This window comes from Pagrus pagrus (genome assembly GCF_965226575.1).
Source record: "Pagrus pagrus genome assembly, chromosome: 15".
NCBI classification, from domain to species: Eukaryota; Metazoa; Chordata; class Actinopteri; order Spariformes; family Sparidae; genus Pagrus; species Pagrus pagrus.
This window is the reverse complement of record NC_140199.1, coordinates 21810165-21836832: the sequence shown is the minus strand read 5'-3', so window position 1 is coordinate 21836832 and position 26668 is coordinate 21810165. Positions and strand designations below refer to the sequence as shown.

At 43.2% G+C, this 26668-nt stretch overlaps 1 protein-coding gene across 4 annotated transcripts in view; it reads right to left on the bottom strand.

The window, feature by feature from the left end:
* dst (dystonin) overlaps positions 1–26668 on the bottom strand; it is a 121313-nt gene that overhangs the window by 29673 nt on the left and 64972 nt on the right. For 3 of the 4 annotated variants that reach the window (XM_084375008.1, XM_084375010.1, XM_084375009.1), the window contains 17 exons: positions 15245–15397; positions 14911–15144; positions 14505–14789; positions 13602–14150; positions 13162–13338; positions 11643–11766; positions 10997–11205; positions 10592–10909; positions 9930–10096; positions 9506–9662; positions 8984–9110; positions 8757–8807; positions 7601–7836; positions 7317–7446; positions 6753–6952; positions 6159–6657; positions 4197–5665 (listed from right to left, as the gene is read on the bottom strand). In XM_084375008.1, the coding sequence (XP_084231134.1) occupies positions 4197–5665; positions 6159–6657; positions 6753–6952; positions 7317–7446; positions 7601–7836; positions 8757–8807; positions 8984–9110; positions 9506–9662; positions 9930–10096; positions 10592–10909; positions 10997–11205; positions 11643–11766; positions 13162–13338; positions 13602–14150; positions 14505–14789; positions 14911–15144; positions 15245–15397 (5085 nt within the window). Of the gene's footprint in view, positions 1–4196; positions 5666–6158; positions 6658–6752; positions 6953–7316; positions 7447–7600; positions 7837–8756; positions 8808–8983; positions 9111–9505; positions 9663–9929; positions 10097–10591; positions 10910–10996; positions 11206–11642; positions 11767–13161; positions 13339–13601; positions 14151–14504; positions 14790–14910; positions 15145–15244; positions 15398–16515; positions 16753–16830; positions 16975–17057; positions 17274–17370; positions 17518–17612; positions 23091–26668 lie in introns of all 4 variants that reach the window. The other variant, XM_084375007.1, reaches the window with a different exon arrangement.

Sequence of the window (26668 nt, the reverse complement as noted above, 5' to 3'; positions counted from 1 at the left end):
TTGTCTGCACCAAGTAGCTCAGTGAGGAGCCGAACAATCCAAACTTCTTTGTCCACTCCTGCACGCATGAGAGGAGTCGGAAAGAGGACGCTGACGGAGACAAATAAGTAGTTGAGATCTGGTGGGATTTTAAAAAAGGGTGTTCAGCCACTGCAAACCTGATGCTTTTAAATATTTACGCTTTTGAACGTATGAATGCACATTATTCCTCATGGCTGTGGCAGGTCCCTTTGTCCCCACCGTCCCGTATAACTTTGATTCTTTATGAACTTAACATAAATTGTAACGTTGCATTTTGTTCAAGCACTTCAGATCAAAGGCTGAAGGTTTAAAATAGGACACATTTTTTATTCAAGCAACTGAAATATGCTTTTAAAATTGCATCTCTACTCAGCCTCTCCAAACAATGAGGCAGGGAGGAGTTTCTGTGACAGCGCAACTGCAACTAAGAGCCAAAGCTGAGTCACACAGTGGGGGAAACATGTGCTCTGTATGTGGAAAATATATCAAATATCAGCTTTATATCAGATGTTTTGCTACTGTCCTTTTTTTAATTTGTATTAAGCTGTAGCCTTTAATAAAATAAACTAAAACTTGGTTTTTGGTTGGTGTTTACGCTGCTAAGACATGGGCTTTGTACTGCTGAGAGAAGGCTTTAGGGCCTTGGATGGGGCGGACGACCCAGGATGAGGAGTGGCGTTGGAGTGGGCAACAGAACCGGAGCCGGGCCAGCTGGCAACACAATTGGGCTCAGCACCCACTCAGTGCACAGTACGAAATACAGGACTGAGGTGATTTGCAATGACTCAAACTGAATTCTGGCTCCTCTGGAGGCCTGAGCTATACAAATGGACTACTTGGGCACAAAGTGGTAATGCAGGATGTTCTGAAGCTAGCTGGTTAGCATGCTAACTCACATAGACAGCTCTGCAGTACAATACAGAAACATCTTTGACATGACATTAAAATGGTTATTTCTTCACATGTTGATAATTTCAGTCAACTCCTGAATGTTTAAAACTTAAATTAAAAAGACATGTTGCACCTTTAAAATTCAGTTGTTATCTTGCAAACAGAGCAGTCAAGGTAATATAAACAAGGTAAAGTCAGCTGAGGAATCAGATATCTGAAACATCATTCAACAGCTAATTAATGGATTTTTATTCCATTGTCACCGATGTGCTGTGGGAGTGTACAGAGCATTGTTTATGTTCAGTTGAGGAGTGCTTTAACACTTAAGATGTTGATCTACAATGGAAGCAATGACCTTTGATAATCGCATTACAGCAAAACAATATGCGCTCTCCATGTATAAGCTTGTTCTAGTTTCATGTTTCACGTTAAGACGAGCGTATCATCGCCGTGTTGCAGTGAGTAACCAACACTACGTAGTCACAATGACTTTTTCCCCATCAACCTCAGTGAACCGGGTTAGCTGCAGTGTGATTCAGTCGGTAGAAATTCCTTTATGAATTGAAAGAGCCACTGATGTAATGTCTGCACAGCGAGGAAAGACACCCACGCCAACCTCCAGTGGGGTTGAGTCACTGGAGCTGCCCTTAAAGGTACACTTAAACATATACAGTACATACACCAGTCGAGCTCCTGCAAATCTCATGTGGAAAACAAGAGTAAACACATGAAGTCAGACGTGTCTCTTTCAAAACCTGACCTAAAATGGTAACAGCACATGAAAGAGACGAATCCAAAGCGCTGTCTTTCTCTGTTTATTTCTTTCTCACCGGCTGCCAACAAGGCCCACTTACCTACAGTAACAAGAGCCTGATCGCTGAATGTAAAACAGAGTATGACACAATCTTTTAAAGTTTTCATGCTGCACCTAAATAAAGAAACGACCTCGAGCTCCAACGCCGCTTTGCGAATAAGCACAAAGGGGATTTTCCACAAGCAGCTGAGGCCGCGTACGTGCCCTCTCAACCCGGACTGGTGACAGCACAAAGAGGGGGGTGAAAACATGCACCGTGACCACGCTGCTCAGCAACAATTTGAATCAATCACTTCTTTAATAGTTACCCTGCGAGGCCTTTTAAACGGGACTCCACACAACAAACTGACACCCCCACCCCCGCCACCCCGGTGATATTTTAATCCACGCAGTTCAACTGGAGGTTTGGGTGCAGCCCTCCTACGTGAGCGGAGCACCCCCTTAATTGAAAAGAAATCCTTTGACCTACATCTGAGGACAGATCTGTGCCATTTGCCTATACACATCTGTTTACATTGTTTTATTGTAATGCTATCTAATTCTATGAATGAAGAAGTGTTTCATGGTTTCCCTAAATATAGGTTAATCCTCTTTTGGAAGACTCCACAGGAATTTGCAGGCTTTTAAAATATTTTGCATCTGTCTGTGAATCTTGCTAATGGCTGCCCCGTCTTTTATCCCTCACTGATACCAACAAAGGCCTCCGTGATTTTATAGACAATATGGAGAGTTAGACTGATTGAAAACAGACCATTAGGACAATTAGGAAGCTTTGGACCATTTGGGGCTTTTTTGCACAACCTATTAAATCTGCTACTAGTGTGCACTGATTCACTGTCATCATCATCCTCTCACTCAACCTTTTCAAAAGCCCAGACAGAAGCAGAAAAGCAGAATTACACAGCAGCTACTTTATCTAAATTATAAGTCTCTTTTTTGCATTTTGAATTATATGTAATCACAGTAACTAAATTAACCGGTAGGTAAAACTTAATGGACACTTGGCCCGACACTAACTACTATCAGGTTTTCTTTTAAATGACCGCTAACCATCACTTTACTATCTGGTGTCAAAATAATCAAATTAACACCAGGCTGCTCTAAGTTGAGAGGCCCTGAAGGTTCAAATGTTAAAGAGCACTATCAGTGTGAAGAGATCAGAACGCAGGCCGGCTTCATTATTGGGACCATTGAATCAAGTGACGCCCTGCTGGCGACCACCTGGCTGTGACGGTCCATCCCTCCTGCACCATCACTGCATATGGGCCGCAGCTCTTTTGTTAACAGCAGATGCCCTTAATGAACCAGCAGTCCCCTGAGGGTAGTCGCGCTCAGTGAAGAGGCTGCTGCTCATCTGACCAAAATGCAAGGTTTCGCAGATAGACAGCATCTGAATTACTGATTATAAGTTTGTGTAATGAGAGTAATGTCAATATTTTGATATGCGAAACCCAGGGGAGAAGAAAGCTTTTAGCATATAGCTTTAGTGTATTTCATGGTGACAGTAAGAAAAGCATTTGTCAGTAACTGCCGGTTTGGAAACCGAAGGGAACATTTGTCACAGTGGTCACTGCTCTAAAATCACGTAAATACTAACTGAGTCAAATCAGCCAAATTAAATGTTGCTCTTTCTGTTATCTTATTTTACAAGAAATGCTTTAACATTGCGAGATAGGGCATTTATCTACATTTCTGTTAATTTCTCAGGGAATAATACATGGATCTTAATGAAAAAAATCAGGCATATTTAGTTGGCTGTTATTTATATGCGAGTACAGTCTGATGCAGATCCAAATCACATCTGGATCTCGCAGATTTAAACATGTTTTATTTGATATTGATTAGGATTGATTGAATTAAAGGGGACTGTAGGGCCTGGGCGGAGGTATGTGCTCCACTGGAGTTTGTACATTTATTCCACTCTTAATCAAATTAATTTAATATCTATATTAGCTGAAATGCTTTGTCCATTAATTCGTTTACAGCTTTTTAGACATTTTTGTAAATAAATAACTGAAACATTCTCTTGTAAAAGCAAAAAAAAAAGCAGCAAATATTCACATTTAAGAAGTTAAATGTGAATATTTGCTGCTTTTTCATTCCTTTTTTTTTTTTGCTCATGAATATAAATATCCATATCCATTTTGGCACTTAAAAAAAATAATGTAGGAGCTGAATTTAATGGAAGAAGCAGTTTATGGCTCATTACACTACCAGGCAAATTAAACGAGACTATGTGTGTTTACGACTGTAGGGACATGAACCAGTCCCCAGAGAGCAGAAAACAAACACAATGCAAATGTACCAGGGAGCTATAACCATTAAACTACGACAACTGCTGCTGTGATTTCACGTCTATTCCATCATGCATCATCCAACTCATCCACTTATTATTAAACCAGTTTAATCCAATGAAATTCCATGTTTAGGCCTAAAAAACAAAATAAATGTCAAAGTGAGGACAACATACCTTAAAGGCCTCCAGCTGTTGGTTGATGACGTCTGTCTCCATGCCGACTGCCTCCTGAGACGCCTCCTTGTCCACAGCTCTGCAGAGTTTTCCTTCCGTTTGGTGGAGTTCACTGTACAACTCCTCCAGTTTACTCAGAGTACTCTGCACCTGCACCTCTCTGCCTTTAGCCCGGTCCAACAGTTTACCACACTGCTTACTCAGAGCATCCAGATCTCTCTTCAGGCCCAACAGGTCCGGAGAGGTCTCAGTCTCTAGCATCTTCTTACAGCTGTCTCCAGCGTTGGCCGTGTTGGCCATCAGCTCTTGCAGCTTCGTCACAAACCTCTGAATGCTCTCCTGCTGTTCTTTGAGAGTGGCCAGGTCGAGATCAACAGGGGCCATGCTGTCCAGTTCGTCATCCAGGTCAGTGAAACGGGCGAACATCTCACGGATGCTGTTCTGGAACTGCCCGATACCCTGCAGTTTACCCTCCAACACTTGGCACGTGTCCTCTAGTTTCTTGTTAAGGGTGCTGTAGTCTTTTTCCACACTGTCGGCCTGCAGTAAGAGGTCTGTCACACCATCAGCATCTGGGACATCCACCACAAGGTCCTTGGCTAAGTTCTTCATGTGTTCTACTTGGTTCTGCACTCCCTCTAAGCTCTTATGTTGGGCTTTCATGTTGGTCAGGTTCTTGTTGCTGTGTGCCTGCACTCCCTGTGATTCGTAGGTGTCCACCTGCTTCTTAGCCCCCTCGAGCTGACCCTTTGCCTCTTTGTATGCATCATTAAATTCCTTAACAGTGTGCGAGATCTTCTCCAGGCACTCCCTCTTGCTCAGCAAACCTTCCGCTACATTGTCCACCCTTTTGCCGATACTAGCCATCTCCTCTTTGACGGCTTCAGTGTCCGTGTTGGCCACCTCGAGAAGGCCATCTGCAGCCGTGTTGAGCTGCTCCACCATCCCTCTGTGCTTGTCGACATCCTTCTGGAGAGCTTTCACCTGAGAAATGGAGCTCTCCACAGCAACCGGATCGACCGTGAGTTTGACTCGGCCCTCGCTGGCTTCACACTCTTGAATCCAAGCGCTGAGCTTCTCTGCACTCTCCTGATACTTCAGAGATCTCTGCAGAGCAGTCTGGAGTTTGTCAGCCTGCTCCGCAGAGCTCTTCTTCACCTCGTCCCAGTTGGAAGACAGTGTGGTAAGCTGTCCTTGTAGCGCCAGCTTTTCTGCACCGTCAGTGTTCTGCAGCAGCGTCTCCCCTTCCCCGATAATTGTGTTATAAGGTTCCTCCTGTTCACTGAGAGCTTTCTGGAGCTTACTGTGCTCCTCCAGGGTTTGTTGCAGGACGTCCACTTTGGCAGAGATGAGCTGGGGCTTGGACTGGTCCTGGAGCTTCTCACCCAGCCACGACTGGAAGTCTTTGGAGGTCTGATGGAACTGCTGCGAGCTGGCGAAGGTCGAGCTGAGCTGTTCGATCCGTTTTGCTACAACAAAGAAATTTGACAATTAGTGACTTAAGTGCTGCAACAACCTCTTGTAAACTTTCATTCTACATTTCTGTCATAATTTAGTGGCCATTCTTAGTTGACTGTAACAGACAGACCCGGCAAATACTGAGTTTTGGGGCCAGTACCGACATTAGGGAGTAAAATGGATTTTTATACTGACACAGTCGTATATAAGATATATGCCAATACCAATATATTTGTGTAAGGCCAATATCGGCCAATAGAATGTACCAACAATATATCAGTCAGGCTCTAACACCAGATGCTAAATATAAAATGGGTTGTAAATAAAGTTGACAGAAGATCGACCAGAATTCTCCACAAGAGCGATTATGATTACACCAATTTAGCCTTCTGGGAAGTTGTTATCATAGAATAAATATATTAAGTGTGACTCAACATACATAGAATGGACTTCTCTCTCCAAGCATTACACCATGACATTATTAGGTTATGTTAAAAGGCCAACCTGCTTTCTCTTCCAGCTGTTTGAAAGGCTTGCTGACACTCTCCAGCTGCCTGGCTAAGTCTGCTTTGAGGTAGTCCTCGGTCACCATCGCTGTGAGCTCTGCGTTGATGGCCTCGGCCTCCTTCAGATTCTTCCTCTCCTCCCTCAGCTGACCTGAGATGTTCTGGACGTCCTCCAGCTGCTTCTTCACAGCATCGGGCTGAGTGCTGTGGCCCTGGTGGTTGGTGAGCTGATTCTCCAGCTGATTGGCGGTCTGACTGAGACCCCTCAGTAACTCCTGAAACTGGCCCGTCTTCACCGCTGCCTGGTCGATGAGGCTGTCTCGCTGGTCCAGCTGTCCCGTGAGGCCTTGCCACTTCTGGGTGACACCAGCGAGCTGCTCTCTCACCAGCTTCCCGCTTGAGAGGTCCTGGTTGCCCGAGGAGCTCAGGATGGCCGAGGCGGCCTCCTCGAGTTGCTCGTACTGAGGTTTACGGCTCTTAAATTCATTCTGGAGGATCTGGAGGACAAAAATGAGCCAAGATGAACATCTCTTCAAAGAAAATACTGGTTCTTAAGGGATGCACAAGCCTCTACAATATATGCCATTCCTACCTGAACTTGTTGCTTCTGCATTTTAAGCATGTTGGGGTCTATGGAGAGGGGGCCAAGGACACTCATCATCAGCTCTTTCTCTGAAAGCCACTGACCGAGCTGCTTCTCAGTCGTTTGGAAGATGTCCAGATTCTTGTTGGACTGCTCCAGGTGCTGCTTCCTCTCCTCTACAGAGCCGCTGATGTCTGCCCAAGCAGCATCTGAGCAGGAGGGCAGAATAATCACACCGGTCAGCATTAGTCAGCACAACAGCACCTTTCTATCAGCTGTCCTACTGTTCTCTCAGCAAACCTCCTGCTGTGCAGAACTTGGCACTACGAATGTGTTAATTTCATTGGTGAGGCAGGTACTGACACAGGCTCACCTTCTGTTGACATGTATGTATGTGGCGAGTGGATGTCCGGATGAACACTAGTATTGTAGCTGGTCTATTTTAAAAAGCTTTAACTCAAAGTCCAGTGCCGTAATGAGACACATATTTCGTCAGTGGGATTCAACATGCCGCTGACAGATTCAGTGACATAAATTACCCAGGGCCATCTGGAGACAACACCTTGTGCATACCTATCTCTGCCAGCATCTGCTTCCACTTTGCTGCCTCGGGGGAGTTTGGATGAGTCTTAATCAAGTTGAGGAGCTTCTCTCTGAGCTTCTGGAGCTGCTCCTGCTTTTGCTTCATGTCATCCTCAAACACCTGAGAGAAATAAAAACAAGTTACAATCACAGAATCCTGTGATATGCAACTCTCATTCCCAGCTGAGGGAAATCAGCAGGGATTGTGTGCAGATTCAGAGCATAATGACATTTTGAAACAGTCTATTTGGTGAGCGACAACAACACTGCAGTACCTTCTGCTGTTCAAGCTGTGTTTTCACCGAGTCTTTCTCTGTAGCAGTGTTGTTCCAGGAAGCTGCAGTCTTTTTCATGTCCTTCAGCCACGTCATCATGTCGTCTGTCTCCTTTTGGGCTTCTCTGACCTCCTGCACCGAACTACTCAGATCTGCTGCTCGACTCTTCAGCGTTTCCCCGAGACTTGCGTATCCCTCATTTACGAATGACATGTTCTGCTGTATTATCATCAGCTCTGAGGACATCAAATAACTTTGTTTAGTTTACTTACGAGGGTTTTATAGTCAGAGTCATAATGATCTTACGATAACGGCTGTTAAAAACTGTTAATACGGTAGCCTTGTGGTACAGTGCGTTCAGAAAATGAGTGAGGACAGTATCACCAACTCCCTGCAAATGGAACTGAAGCATTTGTGGAAAACATCAGTGTGGCTGCAACCTTTACTATAAGTCATCACAGCCTCATGCAAGAACCACTTCTGAACCGATGTGTCATTAAGTGGCACGTATGAGTAACTTATTACATGAGTTACGTGTGCGGGAAAACAGTTTGACTTAAGAACTATAATGTCCCATTAAAAAAATAAATAATCTGGAGTTTGAATGCTAACAAACAAAAATTAAAAACTTGTAAAAATGTACAATTAATATTTTGCTCACTGTGTCACTGTGCACACAACCAAAAAAAATGCACAACGCGCTCACCTTACTCTTAGTCCTAAATGCTGGGTGCTGAATACTTAATGTAGTAAATAACCACAAAGAAAGATAAGGATAGTTCTCCCATTTGACTATTATCATTATCATTATTATTATTATCATTATTATTATTGCCACACTGATGTTCTTCAACATTTATTTTGGCAATTTCCCAATCAATATACACGGGTGAGGTAATTATAGGTAATCACAATCAGCACAACAGGTGGAGCATTAAAAGACAATAAACTCCATCTGTCTTCGTGTCTTCGTTCCTGCAACTGTATAATTCATAATCTGAACATACTGTCACGGTGAGTTACATTTGTTACTATATGTCTGGCACTGAGCCACCAGAGCTGTAGCAGTGTTTTGAAAAAAAACAGCCATAATGCCGACACAGCCCACCGCAAACAATGTATTCCCACAGCAGCATGAACATACAGACTTTATTACCTTTATTTGTTAGGTAGGAATGACTCCCTGGACCACCACCATTAGTAAGAGCTGATGCAAAGACATAAGACAAAGCTTGTGTGAAGGACAGGCAGACTTGTTTACGACTGTTGGCTAAAGATCTTTCCATGATCTCTAATTAGGTTAGTGATTATACAGAACTTAGAAGTGCACCCAACACCATGCTTCTAATTTAGACATATGAGGTTAAGTGTGCCGATGTTTACCTGACTTATTAGGAGTCTTTGTCTTGGCCGGGGATGTGAGGAAGGTGATGAGACTGCAGAGCGCTGATCCTTTACTGTTCAAGTCTTGGACAGCGGGGTCTTTTGATGTCCATTCATCTAATAATCCCTAATGACAGACGAATCAGACAGATTAATGGCAAATAAATAAGCCAAGGGCGGTGGATGATTTTTCCTCTCAAAGACTTTTTTTCACTTTTGCTTTTCACACCAGATTCAGGATCTACTTGTGATCTTTTCTCTAACATCTGGTAAAGAAAATCGTCGGACAGTACTCCCTTATAAACACATATCATCCATGTGTCATTAGCTGGCAGAGAAAGCAGGTTGGGATAGCAGGGAGTTTAGGGAGGACAGACCTATAATCTATTAAAACACACTCGCATCTATCTATTGCAAAACACATCGAGAATCACTACTGTGCCAGATGCACAGTATAACATCAATTGCTTCTGTTCCAGCACTTTAAGTGCAGTTCGACTTTTTATTTATCTCCTGACTCACGTTGACTATCTGCAGGTCCTTCTCCAGAGTTTTCTCACTGCTGCTCAGCTGAACCGCAGGAACTTTCTCATTGGTCTGCTCTAGCCACTGCGTGAGATCGCTGGCTGCAGATCTGAACTCTCCCAGCTGGTCGTGACAGGATGAGACCTCCTCTTCCCTGTGGTAGACAAGAATCATAGTTAGTCATATTATACATCCATTTGCACATTACCAACAATATAGAAGGAAGGAAAAGGACGAATGAATGATCATTAAAAGTAGAAATACAATCCACTCATATTGCCATGAGATTAGCAAGATGAGGAACATTTTTTGAATTTTTTTTTTTGTCCTTTTCTTTTTTTAATTTGAAAATGCAAAATAAAAAGTTCCCCCCAAAACTAACAAGTGGAAATACAGAGATCCCCTCCCTGTCCAAACCTACTTTTCTTTGACCGTGTCTTTGAAGGTGCTGAAAATATTTGAGAGATTGTCCATCTTGCTCTGGATCTGGGCTTTGTTTCCATCAGGGCTTATTTCAGACAGCTCCTTGGACAGAGTCTGAAGCTTCTCCAAATCACCGGCGTGTTCAGCCATCTCGGCTTTGGTGTCCTGCAAAGCCATCATAACAGTCAGTCAATCTTTTCAGTAGAAAATTATCTTTTTTAAAGCTGCTACATGAACTTTCATTTTGTGTTGATACTGGCGACCCCTGAGGAGGAAAGCAGCACGAGAACCTGTCTGCAGGATGCTTGGCGATGAGGTAATGTATCTACTTGTGGCTATGTAAGACACACTACATGTAGCCTACAGCTAACAGTTTCAATTGCTCAGTAATAGTAATTTTCTTTGAGAAAGCGAAGGTTACCGACAATCCTGAGGAGTGCTATGATTTCGTGGGGATTCTGACCCAGTGACAGGCATGAGGAATAACTATAATAACGATATAGAAAGTGGCAATCTTGGTCTTGTTTGCTTGTGTAGGCCATACAGAGGCATCAAATCAAGACCGTTTCATAACCAGCTAAAAACTCCTTGTTGTACATTTAATTAAATGTTACTGAAAGTCACCAAATGCATCCATTCGTGCTTGTAAAGTATATTTACCTGCATTAGCTGAGACAGCTCATTGAAAGTTTTCCCAGGCCCGTCCGTCTCGTGCAGGTCTTGTGAACGCTTCACAACAAACTGCTGAACTTTATCTGCGACACTCTCAAACTCTTCCACCTTTCCCTTCAGCTGCTCCAGTTGGGAGACTTTCTGCTTGTGCTTGTCACAGGCATCAGAGAAGCGCTGGGAGAGAGCGTCCATCTTAGACTGCAGGAGGGCAGCAGCGGAGGGATCGGCCGTCTCCACAAACTTCTTCACCTTGGCTTTCATGGCTGAGATACTGCTCTGGCGACTTGCTATGTCCTGCTCTAATGCCTTTAAACACAGAAGGGACAGCAAAGTTTAGTCATATAGTTTGTCATATAGTTACTGGACTGCTGAACTGATGACAAGAAGACATACGGCTTCTCTGCTGAGGATGTCTCCAATGGATGCAGAGTCCAGGGGGATTGGTTCTTTCTCTTTCACACTGGCCTCCACTCCCTCCATCCATCCCATCATCTCATCCAAACCATCCTGGACACTCATGGAGCGAGTGAGGGTGATCTGCAGTTTCTCATTTCGATCACTCACAGATTTGGACAGGTTGTCATAGCGCTCAACGATGTCATCTACAGGGCATGGGAACAAACCGGGCTATGTTTAAAAACTGAGCATCATCTCACTTTTTGGGACAAGTTGAGAGATAAACATTTCGAACAAAAGCAGACTCTTATTTGACTTTTAGAAGTTTGTTATAATAAAGGATTAAAAGCATTTTTAAGTGTAAGCCAAGAAACCAATTATTAGGGAAAAGGAAAACAAAAGAGACGCTCCAAAAGCCATATTTCACTGATAACTTGTGTTAATATAAGGAATGGTGGACACTTTGGGCAATGTTGACATTTTAGCTTGCTAGCAACGGACTGTCTGCTTGCTTCACAACCCACCTACTCACAAGTTACAACCTTCAAGTGCCCTCTAACTTGCATATTTAAAGGCCGAAATCTTCATCCAGATATTACGTAGACGGCGCAAAATCTGCTCCCTACGTTGATTCTTTCCTCACCTACTGTCTCCTGGATCTCATCCGTGTTGCTCAGGAGGTCTCCTTCAGATGTTATCAAAGACTCAGCTGTTTTGCGTAGTGTGTCGATAGCAGTCTGATGTCCCGTCATCTGACCTTGCAGGCCCTGTGGATCAGTAAATAAGAAGAAGTAAAAAAGAGAAAATTAAACTGTATCAGTAGCACTTTATGTTACTGCTTAGGAATAACATGGCAATAGTGGGGTATTAGTGTGATAAGAGGTAACGGTTAAGTAATACCATGTAATTACAAAATTATTTGTTGTAGTATTGACTTAGTATAAACAATGGGTATATCTGGGTAATATTAGACTGAAAGTTTGCATTTAGCATAGCAACAATGAATGTTTCCTGGAAACAAGTCACAGCATTAAAAATATAATTTATACAGTGTCAATTTGAAGGCGTCATGCTGATAGTAGCTCATAATATTGTGAAAACCTCAAGTTATTACCCCATTAACATCACCATAATACCATGTTTTAATGTAAATATTGCACTGATATTACTCTTATTGTTAGCATAAATAGTTTTGTAGTAATAGTTTTTCCCTATTTTGATTCCAAGCTATTACCTGATCAATTTTGTTAATTAAAATATCACGTAATTACAACTTCTTTATTTTCGAACCTTTATGCCACCATTACCATGTTATTACCAAGCTGTAATGTTAAGTGCAACCAGTCAATACTTTACAACAATGCATTTCGGTGGTGTGGTGGCTGGAAGTTAAAGAACAACGAGTGAAGATGTGCAAGAACATCTGGATAATATCGTCTGGAAAATCATGAGTCATTCCATATTTATATTTAGAAGTACCTGTTGGCCTCGACTCGTACACTTACAGTAAGGCTTAGGATTCTTTACAGTGATTTGTAACCGAAGCCAAAAGCACAGTGTTCCTCTGTTGGCCCACAGGCGCCTCTTATCTGGGTATATCTCTGCTGTAAGTCACTACCTCCCAGCAGAGAAATGTTTGAGCTAACTGCAGCCAAAAGCTCTGACAGAGGCGGCCTAGTTTCTTATCCTCCTGTAGGAGTATGTACGCTACAAATAACCAGAGTCAAACTATTCACATGTGGGTCTGAATTTGAACACAGAGCTAAAAATAACTGCGTTGCACTTAAGTCAGTGGAAACACTGTATATGGTAACACAGGTCTATTGTGCTGTGACCTTGTAAACCAGTCTGTGCTCCAAGTTCTTGCTTGTCTATTTTCTTAAGTTCTTCATAACCTAACATCCATTAAAGTTCACACAGAGTTTATGACAGCTGTGGTGAGGGCATCCCAACTTTCTTTAACGATAAAATGCAAGAATGATCATAAGGACTTTTTCATATGACCCTCATGTGGGCCTCAAGATCAAGAGAGGCCTCCCAAAAAATACAAACAGACAAAAAAAGACCACAATCTGAAATAAAATCTGAGGTTTTCAATATGAGAGTCAGAAGTTAGACTCAGAACCAAGACGAGGCTTGGTCACTACAGCAGTTTTTCTTGCCTTGGTCTCCTCCAGCTGTTTCTGTAGTGTTTGTGGGTCAGCTGCTATGGCCTCCGATTGCTGTTTTCTAGCCTCCTCCTCTGAGCCGTTGAGCCAATTCACAAGACTGGCGCTCGTGTCGTCGTATTTCTTGTATTTGTCGACCACATCTTTCAGGTTGTTGCCAAGCTGATTGCACTGAAACAAAGGAAACACGATTACACTGTAGGTGTGATAAGATATTCAGAAACCAGATAATTAAGTGGAATTGTTCAATACATGGCGATAACAATGGATATAAGATGTAAATCGGACATTTTCCTGATGCTTACAGAAGATAATGTGACACCTTATTGAGGCATTAAACAGCTTCAATCAACGAAGACAAATGCTTCCACCCAGTGGCAAGAATAAGACATTACAACCCCTCAAGCTCCATCTGTTGACTGCAGATTAAATACCTGTGAATGTAGCGTCTTGTATCTACTGGCAGCTGAATCCAACTTATCCTTGACAGCAGAACAGGTTCCTGAAGTATCCACGTCCAGTGAAGCATTCTTAGCCGCAGGATCACCCGCTCCACAGGCTTTAGCCACATCCAGCACCTTCTGTCCTGAAATGGTGATGAAGCGAAGGTCCCCTTTGTGCGAGATCACATCCTCCGAGTAGTTTTTCTGTCTCTGGAGTTTGTCACTGAGGATATTGAGGGAGCCTACGGGAGCTCCCAGCTCCTCTATCTCACCCTCCGCCTGGTCTAACCAGCCCTCGAACTCCTCGCAGTCGTCCTGGAACTTCTTCAGCTCCTCCTGGACGCACTGCACCAGCTTCATCTGCTGCTCAGCCTGGGTCAGCGAGGCCTCGTAGCGCCCCTTCAGCTCCTGGATGTCCTTCTGGAGTTTCTCCTTCTCCTGCGGAGACAGCACGTCGGCTTGCTTGTCAAGCAGAGCCTGAGCTGACTGCGTGGCCATGATCAGATCCTGCTGCTGGGAGAGGATCTCCTGATGACGGGCCTGTGGGAACAGCAAGTCTTGAAAATAAAATACCAATTCATATAGCAGTAATTATTAGTCTAATTTTAAATTTTTTCTTACTTTTTGTCTTTATGGTTTAAGAATATATCCTCTCTTTTCCATTTGTTTAATTAAACTTTAATCTGCTTGATACGATTTGACATATTACATAACCTGTAGCTACATTTCACAACGTCATCCATCCCTTCATCTCCATCTCATCATCTGTCTTTTCAATTTAACCATGATGATCTCCCTTGTGATTTTTATTAACTTGTGTACTGTTTTGAAAGAAAGTCGGCCCCTGCAAAAAAAAAACATCCCGCATGAATTACTGGAACAAACCGACTATACCTTGACCCTGTCGTACTGCTTATCCAGGTCCAGGGAGGCGGCGTTCTTGCCGCTTGTCTCTCTGCCAAAGTCTTTCTCAGGGGTCTGCAAAGCATTTCCATTGGCATCGTCATCGTCTCCTATCAGTCCCTTGGCTGTAGTTTCCTCTGGCAGGTTTCCATTCTCTCTACTTATATGGTCAGTTTGATCCAGACCGCTCTCGTTTTCATTCCCTATGTTAGATATCCAGTCCAGGAGGCCTTCAATTTTGTTCTTACTCTCTTCAAGACGCTCAACAGCTGCTGCCTGAACAGACAGATGGATTACATATTAACAAGTTTAGCAATAAATTAATTATACCGTAACTAATCAATTACATTCTGATGCATGACATAGTTAGACATATGGAGGTAATCTGAACACAGACCTTTTCGCTCTCCTGTTTTATGGCTGTGGTAACAACCTTCTCCAGATCTTTCCTGGACTCCTCCGCCCGCTGGTTGATGAGCTTGGCTTTGCTTTTAGCCTCTTCCAGCTTGCTCTCAATCACGGCGATTTGATCCGGAGTCAGCTTGCTCCGGTTTTCCTCCAGAAACTTTTTAGTACTGCTGATGACCTCATTCAAGGCACTGGCGTTTGTCAGTACATCTTTTTGCAGAGCCTTGAGATCAGAAGAGGAGGGTCATGGAATAAAATGTATTTAAAGTGATGAAAACATACTTGGACTCATACGCTAAAAGCAAAGCAAACTGATTTCTAACCTGATGCTCCTGCTGGTACTGCTGCAGGTCTGTGACACTCTCAGCGCTTTCAGCCTGTTGCTGGTGACCAATCAGCTGGTTTTCTGTCAGGGTGAGATTATCACACACTTCCTCCAACTTCTCGGTAAACTCCTTGTGTTTCGCCAACATCGACTGCAGAACGAGAATAAAAACCAAGTGAGTTCCCGTTCACGTCCACAAGAATCAACGATCAATATTTGGGAACACAAACATCGAAAGCAAAGAGAGATGACATGCAAAATATGTTTTAGTTCACATTTCCCTTTAAAATCTAGTATGCTGTAAACATGCTTTTTCGCCATTCGCCACAAGGGGACATCATGTCTGACATGTTAACGGGTTTGTTGTGGGTGAAAGTGCTCCAACAGAGGAGGTGCATTTTGTCCTCTGGTGTCTTGAAGGCCTGCAGAAGACAATCAGCACACAAACGTTAGTCTGCAGAAGAGGTCAAGCACTTGAGCATGCAATGTTGTTATTATCCCTAAACATGTACTGTAGGCATTCACAGTCGAAGCTCCAAAATCTGAATCCTGGAAACAAAAGCCAATAATTCACTTCAGAATTCACATAACAAACAAAACAGACAGATTTTATTAGCACCCAGACGTCTGTAGCCAATACAAACACTGATCGTTTTCCTGGACCTGATCTAGTAGTTTTGCTCCCTGAACCTCACCAAACTGCAACTGAAAGCTGATAATAAGTCATCTAAGTCTCAAAAAGTGTTAACCCTTTCTCCTGAACGTTCGATGGATTTAATCTCTTTTATACGCTCTTTATGCTGCATCACTTGGCGAACGGTGTAACTACCGTGTGATGCTCCAAATATTTCAACACCGGGATGCTGCTGCATACCCTTTACATGTCAAGTCTAACTTTTAATTTAAATCCACCATAAATCAACGTAAAGGTCAATATTTGCAAAGTAATTCAAGTATTTTCTTAGAGCTGATTGATCTGAGGTCTCTGAAGACTCACTGCAATATAAATATTGTGAAACTACATGTGTAAAAAGTCTTGTTGTCATACATTCCTGTATGTGCTCATTCACTGTGTTTGAGTTGATTTACTTTTCATTCTAATCCACAAATTATAAAACAGTACCAATGCTTGAATGTGACTACTGACATAGTTAATACAGCCTACTCTACTCTACATGCACTGTAAGCATTCAGCATCTCATTCAGCAAATCAGACATATACACACAGCTGGAAACGTGAGATATTTTAAAGTGTATCCCCAGGCAGACCTTCTCCTGGTCTTCCCTCTCTCTGGTGTCCAGTAGGACATCTAAGGCATTCCTCTGTGTAACCAGCTTCTCAGTCTGGTCCCTGAATGCTCGCTGAGTGGTGCTGAGGAACTTGAGAAGGTAGCTGCTCTGAGCTGGAGTCAAGAACTGAGCGTGCTCGGAAATAAAGCACTGGATGTCAAATGTGGCGTCCTCTAATTTGAGCCTGGCTTCTTTTAGAAGGTTGCTCTCCATGTCCTGCAAGAAATTATGAAAATATGAGTATCTGTCTGTCGTTATTGTAGCTGGATGTTTTTAATTGGACTTTAAAGATACCTTGTTCTGCTGAATCAAATGATTCAGTGTGTCTGCATCACATGTGTTCAAATCCGCGTCACTCATCTCAGAGTTGTTCCGGATGAGGCCCGCTAGCTCTTCAAGATCACCGAGATGTTTCTGGTACGTTGATTCCAAATGTTCCTAAAAATCACATTTTGAGTTGTTAACAGCTGATACAACAGCGACGTCACTGTATTTTAATCAAAGGCAGTGAACACACTGACCTTTCCTGTTTCCATCGCTTGAATCAGGGAGTGACTCCTTTCTGCACACATTTGGGAAACAGCAGTAAAATTTGGCTCCAACTCCAGATATGTTGCAGCCAGATCTTGGCGGATTTGTGTAGGAATGCCCTCATCAACAGAATTTAAGAGCTGTTTGGCTTTTTCCATATCTGCTGTCAGAACACCAGCCAGTCGAGAGAGTTGGGACTCGAGAGTCTGGATAAAAGAGCACATTTAGGTCAGGACTTTTCATACTGTGTGATGGTTACTTATACTACGGATGCCAAATTCCCTTCAATCATATATCTCTAACCTGACATTCCTCTGCTTGGATCTGCATTTCCTCCAGGCTGTTGCTCACTGGTGGCTGCACTGAAAGGTCTTTTCTGACATCATCTAAAGCATCAGCGTGATCCTGCAGCCTCCCAACGCACTCCAAATAATCCTGGATGGAGAACAGCTGTGGAGAAGGAAACAAAAAAAAGTGTAGCAGATGTTATATATATATCTAAAACTAAGAGAGAGGGTTAGCTTAACACTGAGACATTAACATACCTTATGTTTGACCTGCTCAACTTTACAGGCGTCTGACTTGTCATCCTCTACATCTTCCCCCTCTGAGCTCTCCTCCTTGATGCTCTCCAGTACGTGCCGCCGCTCCTCCTGAGAGTCCCCACCCAGAGCAGAGTTCAGAGTCTCCATCACCTCCTGCAGCACTGAGAGGTCTTGGCTGGAGGAGACAGTCTTAAGCACCTGCAGCAGTTGCAGTTGGATGTTTGGAGCATCAGACTGATCTGACTTCTCACTCTCCTCCTCCAGTATCAGTTCTGAGCTTCCTCTGTCTTTGTTGTTTAGACTGAGGACGTTTTGCTTCAGCAGATCCATGAGAAGGTCTGGGTGACTGCTCTCGATGAGTCCGTGTGGAGTTTCTGTCTCGTGGGAACCGCCTTTCTCTAAAGGCTGTGAAGGATTCTGAACTACAACAATAGTGCTTTCAAGATCTTGAGTTTGTGCCTTTTGTAAATCACTGACATGAGTCCCTTCTGTAGCATCCCCCTGGTCACCTACACGTGTCCTCACAGCGTCAGAAAACACTGATGGAGCTGAAGAGGAAACTTCAGGTTGGATGCTGCCATCTGACTGGGGATGCTCAGAAGCACAAAGATCTAATCTTTCTTCCTCTAACTCTTCTCCCATCACAGCTTCAGACTGTTCGTCATTCATTTCTGATGCTTTTCCACAAATATCTGCATTTTGTTCATCGCTCGTCTCACTTGTCCATGCATTACTTGACGTCGGAAACTGTTCTGTGTCACTGTTGTTTAGGAATACGTCCCCGTGTTGCCTCTCTGGGGAAAGAACGTCAATGCTTAACTCATCATCGTCTGAACCCCACAAATCTTTATCAGTCACTGCTGGTTCAAGAGAAACTCTTGTGTTAGTCGGAGTATATCGCTCTGAATCTTCTACATCCAAACACTTCTGACTGATAGTATCTGTTGCAGCAACATCATCCGTAACAACGGGCGACTCTGGAGATCTCTGACCCACATGAGCGTTTTGAGAGCATCTGGACTCGGGTTCAACACTAAAACTACCTTCTGAATTAAGCGCTGCTCGCTGAGGTAATGCAACTCCACTGTCATCTTCTGTGATGGCATTGTCATGGTTACCATACCCCCTTTCCTCGAACTCTTCTCCCATTACAGCTTCAGACTGTCCTTCTTTTCCACAAATATCTGCATTTTGTTCCTCATTCGTCTCACTTGTCCCTGCATTTCTTGACGTAGGAAACTGTTCTGTGTCACTGTTGTTTAGGAATACGTTCCCGTGTTGCCTCTCTGGGGAAAGATCGTCAGTGCTTAACTCATCATCGTCTGAACCCCACAAATCTTTATCAGCCACTACTGGTTCAAGAGAAACTCTTGTGTTAGTTGGAGTATATCGCTCTGAATCTTCCTCATCCAAACACTTTTGACTGATAGTATCTGTTGCAGCGACTTCATCCGTAACAACGGGCGACTGTGGAGATCTCTGACCCACATGAGCGTTTTGAGAGCATCTGGACTCAACACTAAAACTAGTCTCTGAATTAAGCGCTGCTCGCTGAGGTAATGAGACTCCGCTGTCATCTTCTGTGATGCGCTTGTCATGCTTACCATACCCCCTTTCCTCGAACTCTTCTCCCATTACAGCTTCAGACTGTCCTTCATTCATTTCTGATGCTTTTCCACAAATATCTGCATTTTGTTCATCACTCGTCTCACTTGTCCCTGCATTACTTGACGTTGGAAACTGTTCTGTGTCACTGTTGTTTAGGAATACGTCCCCGTGTTGCCTCTCTGGGGAAAGAAAGTCAGTGCTCAACTCATCGTGGTCTGAACCCGACAGATCTTTATCAGCCACTGCTGGTTCAAGAGAAACTCTTGTGTTAGTTGGAGTATATCGCTCTGAATCTTCCTCATCCAAACACTTCTGACTGATTGAATTTGTTGCAGCAACTTCATCCGTAACAACGGGCGACTGTGGCGATCTCTGACCCACATGAGCGTTTTGAGAGCATCTGGACTCGGGTTCAACACTAAAACTACCTTCTGAATTAAGCGCTGCTCGCTGAGGTAATGCGACTCCACTGTCATCTTCTGTGATGCGCTTGTCATGGTTACCATACCCCCTTTCCTCGAACTCTTCTCCCATTACAGCTTCAGACTGTCCTTCATTAATTTCTGATGCTTTTCCACAAATATCTGCATTTTCTTCATCGCTCATCTCACTTGTCCCTGCATTTCTTGACGTAGGAAACTGTTCTGCATCACTGTTGTTCAGGAATACGTCCCTGTGTTGCCTCTCTGGGGAAAGAACGTCAATGCTCAACTCATCATCGTCTGAACCCCACAAATCTTTATCAGCCACTGCTGGTTCAAGAGAAACTCTTGTGTTAGTCGGAGTATATCGCTCTGAATCTTCTACATCCAAACACTTCTGACTGATAGTATTTGTTGCAGCGACTTCATCCGTAACAACGGGCGACTGTGGAGATCTCTGACCCACATGAGCGTTTTGAGAGCATCTGGACTCGGGTTCAACACTAAAACTAGTCTCTGAATTAAGCGCTGCTCGCTGAGGTAATGCGACTCCGCTATCATCTTCTGTGATGCTGTTGTCATGGTTACCATACCCCCTGGAATCCGAGATAATGGCACTTTCTACCAAATCCCTGGGCGATGAGTAATCTCCACTTGGAGTTGGCTCGCTGTGCAGAGGTGATGGAGCCGCACTCATTGATTGTTCATTAATGTCATTAATGGCTCTACTTTCCTCAGGCGACACAGTGCGATTTGATGAGGGCTTTTGTAATTCACTCTCACTAACGGTCTGATTTCCCACTTCTGCATCGTATCCCGCGATGAAAAACTCTTCATCAAAGGGTGAGCTGTCAGATTTAGAGTAATTAGCAGAAGTGGAGTACTGAGTCTGGATTTGTGGATCGGTACTGATGCTGGAGGCTCTGTCACTCTGTGTGGTTGGAGCAGCACTTTCTATCACAACTCTGAACACATCCTCTGCATCTGTCATCCGGCTATCGATTGCACCCTGTGAGTCATCGTCTTCTGCCAGTAAAGCGTGATGCACACTCTCTGCAGTAACCTGACTCCACGAGGAGGGTGAGATCATCTGAGACTCGCGGCCACCAACCGAGGGAGAGAAATGATGTTGATAATTGCTCATCTTCCCCACATTCTCACTCTCCATCTCTCTGTTATCAGCCCCCTTGTCAGGCAGATCGAGCACCATGACAGCTACCTTCCTCTCGGACGGCTGCTGCTTGTTTCCAGCTTCATTAATATTAACGAAACCCAGATCATGATCATGAGAGATGGAGTGAGTGTAGCTCTCTTCAGGGTCTGAGTTAAGGATGTGTTCATCGTCAACAAACCCAGACAGCAGTGATTCCCTGATACTGATGGTGGTGCTAGATCTCAATAGGCTCTGCTGTTCCATTAAACTAAAAGCGATATTTGAGGCTCCATCTGACATTTCTGACATTTCTGACATTTCGCCCTCCTCATCACCTACAACACTTCCTGTTCCTTCTGACTGCAGGTCAAGCAGTTTCCACACTGTCCTCTCGTCAACCAGGCCCTTACTGAGAGCTGCCTCCAGGTCGTAACGTCTCCCAGAGGTGACGTCCAAAATACCTCCTTCATCCATCTGCGCTTTCAGAAGATGAATAGCGTAGTCTTGCTCATATTCATCGTCCATCAAGTCGTCAGAGCATAGAAACTCAGCATGGGTCACATATGCACCTTCTGATTCACTATACAGTGAGTCAGTATCGTAGCATGGTAGTGTTTGATGGCGGGAGTCAAACATACTTGGTGAGCCAACATCTGTTCTGCTTAGAGAACATGACGAGGAAAGGACTGACAGAGGTGGAACAGCTGGAATATCAAGATCTTCACCATCACTGCCTCTGACATCGATTTGTAAACTACTTCCACATTTTCCTTCTGCAAATTCACCTGATTTTGTCCAATTTGCGGTGTTCTGATACAGGCTTTCCTCCGCGACACCAGTCTCTGATGTATCCATGTCAGTGTCACTATCTATAAAAACTTCCATGACATCATCTTGTTCTAGAGCCACGTCATTCGTTTTTTCATCAAAGGTAATTCTTCCGTTGACAGAGGAAACAAAGCTGTGAGGATCACAGCTGCGTTGCGTCATCGCCTCCTCTGATTCCTCATTTATGTGCAGTGGGCTCTCTAAGTCTTCCTGCTCTGAAAAGTCACGAACATTCAAAGTCAGAGAAGTTACGTTTTTCTCCGAAAAAGTTGAATCTTCGAGAAAGATTTTAATAATTTTACTCAGCTCGCTATCGAGTATTAGGACCCTCTGTCCTGACTGGGGATCTATGTAGCTGTTTATCATGAGGTAGGAGATGAACAACTGCCTCGCCTCTGTGCTGGTTGGGAAGTTATCAACTCGTAAGGAAGCGGCAGCATGATAGCATCCATCAACTATGAGTTTTTTATATATAAGCCAAGATGAAAACTTTTCATTCAGGCGATCAACATCTGGGAACACGTCAGGAATTTCTATAGACTTTAAAACCTCTGCCGTGTAGCTGTCAATAAAACCATCTCGAATGGCAGAGTAGATGTCGACCACCTCTGAATTTTCTGGAATGTAAAAAGCTGCAATTTTTTCCCGACTGAGGAACAGCATGCTGGTGAACTCATCGCTGGTGATTTGTTGGTCGTACTGGAATGAGGTGGACACATTTTCCTCAAGCGTAGGCAACACGAGTCCAATAAACTGCTGCTGATTTCCGATCACAGTGAGCGTGCTGCTAGAGCTCATCAGATCGCACTGAACGGCTGCATCCACCTTTAGCTTATCGCCATCTTGGATGCTACTCATAATGTCCTCCGACGCCTCAACAGCCTCCTGATCACTTAAACCATCATGACAAGACCTCAGAGTGTGAACATCCCTCCCTGATGTCAGTGATTTATTCCTGCTGAGGCACTTTAATATCAGTCTATTGACCTCACATGGTTCAACCTCCTGCACAGGCTCTAACACATCGTGACAGGCCTTTTGCCTCTGAAGAATCTCTACATAAACAGATGCAGGTATTAAACCACACTGTAACGCCCCCTCCAGTGTCAGCGTGTCCCCCGTGTAGGACGCCGTCGATCCATCACTGCCTTGTTTCACCTCTATCATTTTGATGACCGGGTCTCCACACGCAGCCCCCTCTCTAGCTGCTGCTATGTCAGAGAGCGACACGGAAGAGACGTGTGAACTCTCTATGCACTTGCTTGATTCATTCCACTCTGGCAGGTGGCTTAGGGTGGATTTATAGGTGAGATCTTGTTTGATAGGATCATCCTCGTCCAGACAGAGATAAGGATCATACTGACAAAGGTCGGAGGTCACAGGTTGGGCCTCTGGGAGAGTTATCTGATCAATCAGGCCACTCATGGATCCAGGCTCAGGCCGAGCATCACTGCAGGATTTAAAATCCTAAAGAAAATGAAAATTTTAACATTTAGTGTGATTGCAGCATCAAAATCTGTATTATGTGCTGTATGTCAAATTTGCAATTAAAGGAACAGTTCACCCACAAATTACAAATTAAGTCAGTAGCTACTCAGCCCCATGCTGATTGAAAGTCAGGTACAGGCACTAAAAGAAACATGAAATTGAATGAAATTGATCCATACAGCTCATAAGAAGCAATTTTATGTTTCTTTCATGTTTTGGGGGCTATTTTTGTTACGTTCTAAAGGAGAATGCTGCAACACTGTTTTGCTGCAAAGCTCCAGAAATACTTAATTTATTCCCCTACGTTTTTCCCCTTCACCGAATTTTCATTTTGGGCCAACTGTTCCTTTAATGTATTCAAAAGCAGGACAAAAGGTGTACTCACCACCAGACAAATACGGGCATGTTAAAACATCATGTGCACAAGTGCAAGACTGCATCGGAAGAGTGACGGATAACACATTTAAAGCTTTCATGCATCTGGGAATGCAGTATCCAGCGTCTTGCAAAAAGAGGGTAGTTAGTCACATCACATACTGTAGACTAGACAATTTCCCGTTGGGAAATCGCGAGAGTGGGCTGTGCTCTGTGCAAATTCGCACCCCACGTACGTTGAGAACTTTTAGATCTACCTTTTAAGTAGTTTAGGCTGAAAGAGCTCAAAAAGCCGAACATTTTGATAGTTGAACGGTTTCTGTAGCTGAACTTATGCTGAAGTAGTAGCAGGATGAAATTTGAAAATTTCCCCATAAGGAGTGTGTGTCTGTGTGTCTCTGTGTGTGTCTGTCTGCGTGTGTGTCTGTGTCTGTATGTCTGTCTATCTGTATGTCTGTCTGTGTGTCTGTGTGTGTCTGTCTGTCTCTGTGTGTGTGTGTGTGTGTGTGTGTGTCTGTCTGTCTGTCTCTGTGTGTGTGTGTCTCTGCAGGCCCTGTTCAGCTTGGTTGCCGCGGTGATGGTTGTCGTTAACCCCTAGCAACCACCTGTGACAGCTGATTTGAGAGTGACTTTTGCCTCAAATTTAGGACCTCAAACTAGTGCTATATCTTCAAAACCAAACATGATATCTGAAAATTTTCTTCACCATCAAGCCAGGGAGGCCTTAAAGAACACAGTCATTATTTTTTGTGGCCCTAGCTTCAGAAATGTGGTCATAGGAGCGAGTTAAAAACAGGGGCAATTTGGAAAATCCTGGAAAATCCTCCTCCTGATTAACATTGGGGTAAATGGAGCAGTTGAGAGCTACTCTTGTCGGTTGGAGGCAGATAAATCAAAAACCATAAATCCTACCAATAAAGTGGACACATTGGGAGAAAGAGGACAAGTGTGGCTACAACTTGGTGAAAAAATCACTCTTCTACTGTGTAATTTGTGGCTGTGGTCGTCAGAGAAAGAGAAAAGTTGTGAGAGTTTTTCTGACTCTCCCCCCACTCTGGCAGTTGGCTCTGCACGAACATTCCGCAATACACACCCATTATAAAGTCCTGAATTTTTCCAAAATCACTCGCCATCTTTCAAGGGTCAGAGTTCAAAAACGAGACATCGTGCAAAAAAACTTCAAATACATCTTAAATAGACAAGACCTGTGGCTACATTTTAAAGTTTGAATGGTGTTTCTAGGCCAACGTAGGCCCAAGCAGGAGATGTTTGAAAAACGTTGAAGATTTGCGAAGTTTTTTTTCCTCGTCCCATTCATTCTTATGGGAAATTTTTCGCAGTTTTTCGCGTCTTACGACGCGAAAAATTAATATTCTGGAAATCTGAATCATAGCAGTAATCTCCCGATCGAGGCGCACGTTTTGATATATTTTTTGTTTGTGTGCGCTCAAAACTGCGGGGCAAGTTAACCGCCGAAAAACGGGAGGAAGAATAATAATAACTAGAAAAATTGTATTTCCTGCGAAAATACAGTGTGAATGCTGATTGCTGAAGTGATTTTGCAAAATCTGCTGAATGTGCTGGAAAACACTTGCCTAATGCATAAAAAATGCATGAAACTATGAGAATGAATGGTCAAGAACTTGCAGAAAAAGCTGATTTTTTCAAAAGTTGAAAAGGCAGAAAGGCTGAAAAGTAATAGGTTGAAAGAGCTTAAAAAGCTGAACATTTTGATAGTTGAACAGTTTCTCTAGCTGTACATGAAGCTGAATATTTTGATAGTTGAACAGTTTCTCTAGCTGTACATGAAGCTGAATATTTGAAAAAGCTGAAAAGTACAAGGCTGAAAGAGCTTAAAAAGCTGAACAGTTTGATAGTTGAACGGTTTCTATAGCTGAATATGAAGCTGAATACTTGAAAAAGCTGAAATACAGAAAGCTGAATATTTAAAAAAGCGGAATACTTGAAAAAGCTGAAAAGGCAGAAAGGCTGAAAAGTAATAGGTTGAAAAAGCTTAAAAAGCTGAACAGTTTGATAGTTGAACGGTTTCTATAGCTGAACATGAAGCTGAATACTTGAAAAAGCTGTAGAGGCAGAAAGCTGAATATTTGAGAGCTTAAAAAGTTGAAAAGCTGAAAAGTACAAGGTTGAAAGAGCTTAAAAAGCTTAAGATTTTGATAGTTGAATGGTTTCTATGGCTGAACATAAAGCTGAATATTTGAAAAAGCTGAAAAGGTTGAAAAGCTGAACAGTTTGACAGCCAAACAGTTTCTGTAGCAGCACAGATGCTGGAGCAGTAGCAGAATGAAATTTGAAAATGTCCCCATAAGAATGAATGGGAAAACACCTCCCAAACAGCTGCAGGTTTAGAAAAAAGTGTAATGGTTATGGCCAAAATATGTATACAGTGAGTAACAGGAGACATTGCTGAACCATGTGATGTATTTTTTATTTCTGTAGAGTGAAAAATGAGGGCACAAGAGCGAGAGACAAAACCGGTACCGTCTGCTCCACTCCAGAAATTTAGGCTCAAAGTTAACATTGCGGCTTATGGGGGAGTTGCTGGAGTGCTTGTCGCTCAAGGGCTTCTACAACCAAAAGTTTAAGTCCTACATCTGAAATAAGAACATCATCTGAAAGCCAACAAGATTTCCTACATTTCTATGTATATATTGTCTATGTGAAGTAAAAGCTGTGGGACCCAAATCAAGCTGAAGACAATTTTTTCTCAAGTCTTTCCAGCTGCTCTCCACTCTAGCGGTGATGTTCCGCACTCTAGCTCACGCAATACACACCCATTATAAACCCAGAAGAGGAGCTAAAAATCCTTAAAACTAAAACTGTGATCATTTCAAAACCGTAAAAGATTTTCAAAAACTGAAAAACAAGTTCAATAGTTCAAGGTCTTGTGAATAGTTTAAAGTTGGAATGGTGTCTCTAGCTCAAAGTATGAGGGAGCAGAAGAGGTTGAAAGTGGATGAGTTTTGAGGAGGATTTGAGGATTTTCCCATTTGTTTCCATGTTAAATTTGTTTTTGAAAAAGCTGAATATTTGAAAAAGTTGAAAAGCTAAAAAGCTGAAAAGCACAAGGCTGAAAGAGCTTAAAAAGCTGAACATTTTGATAGTTGAACGGTTTCTATAGCTGAACGTACGCTGAAGTAGTAGTAGAATGAAATTTGAAA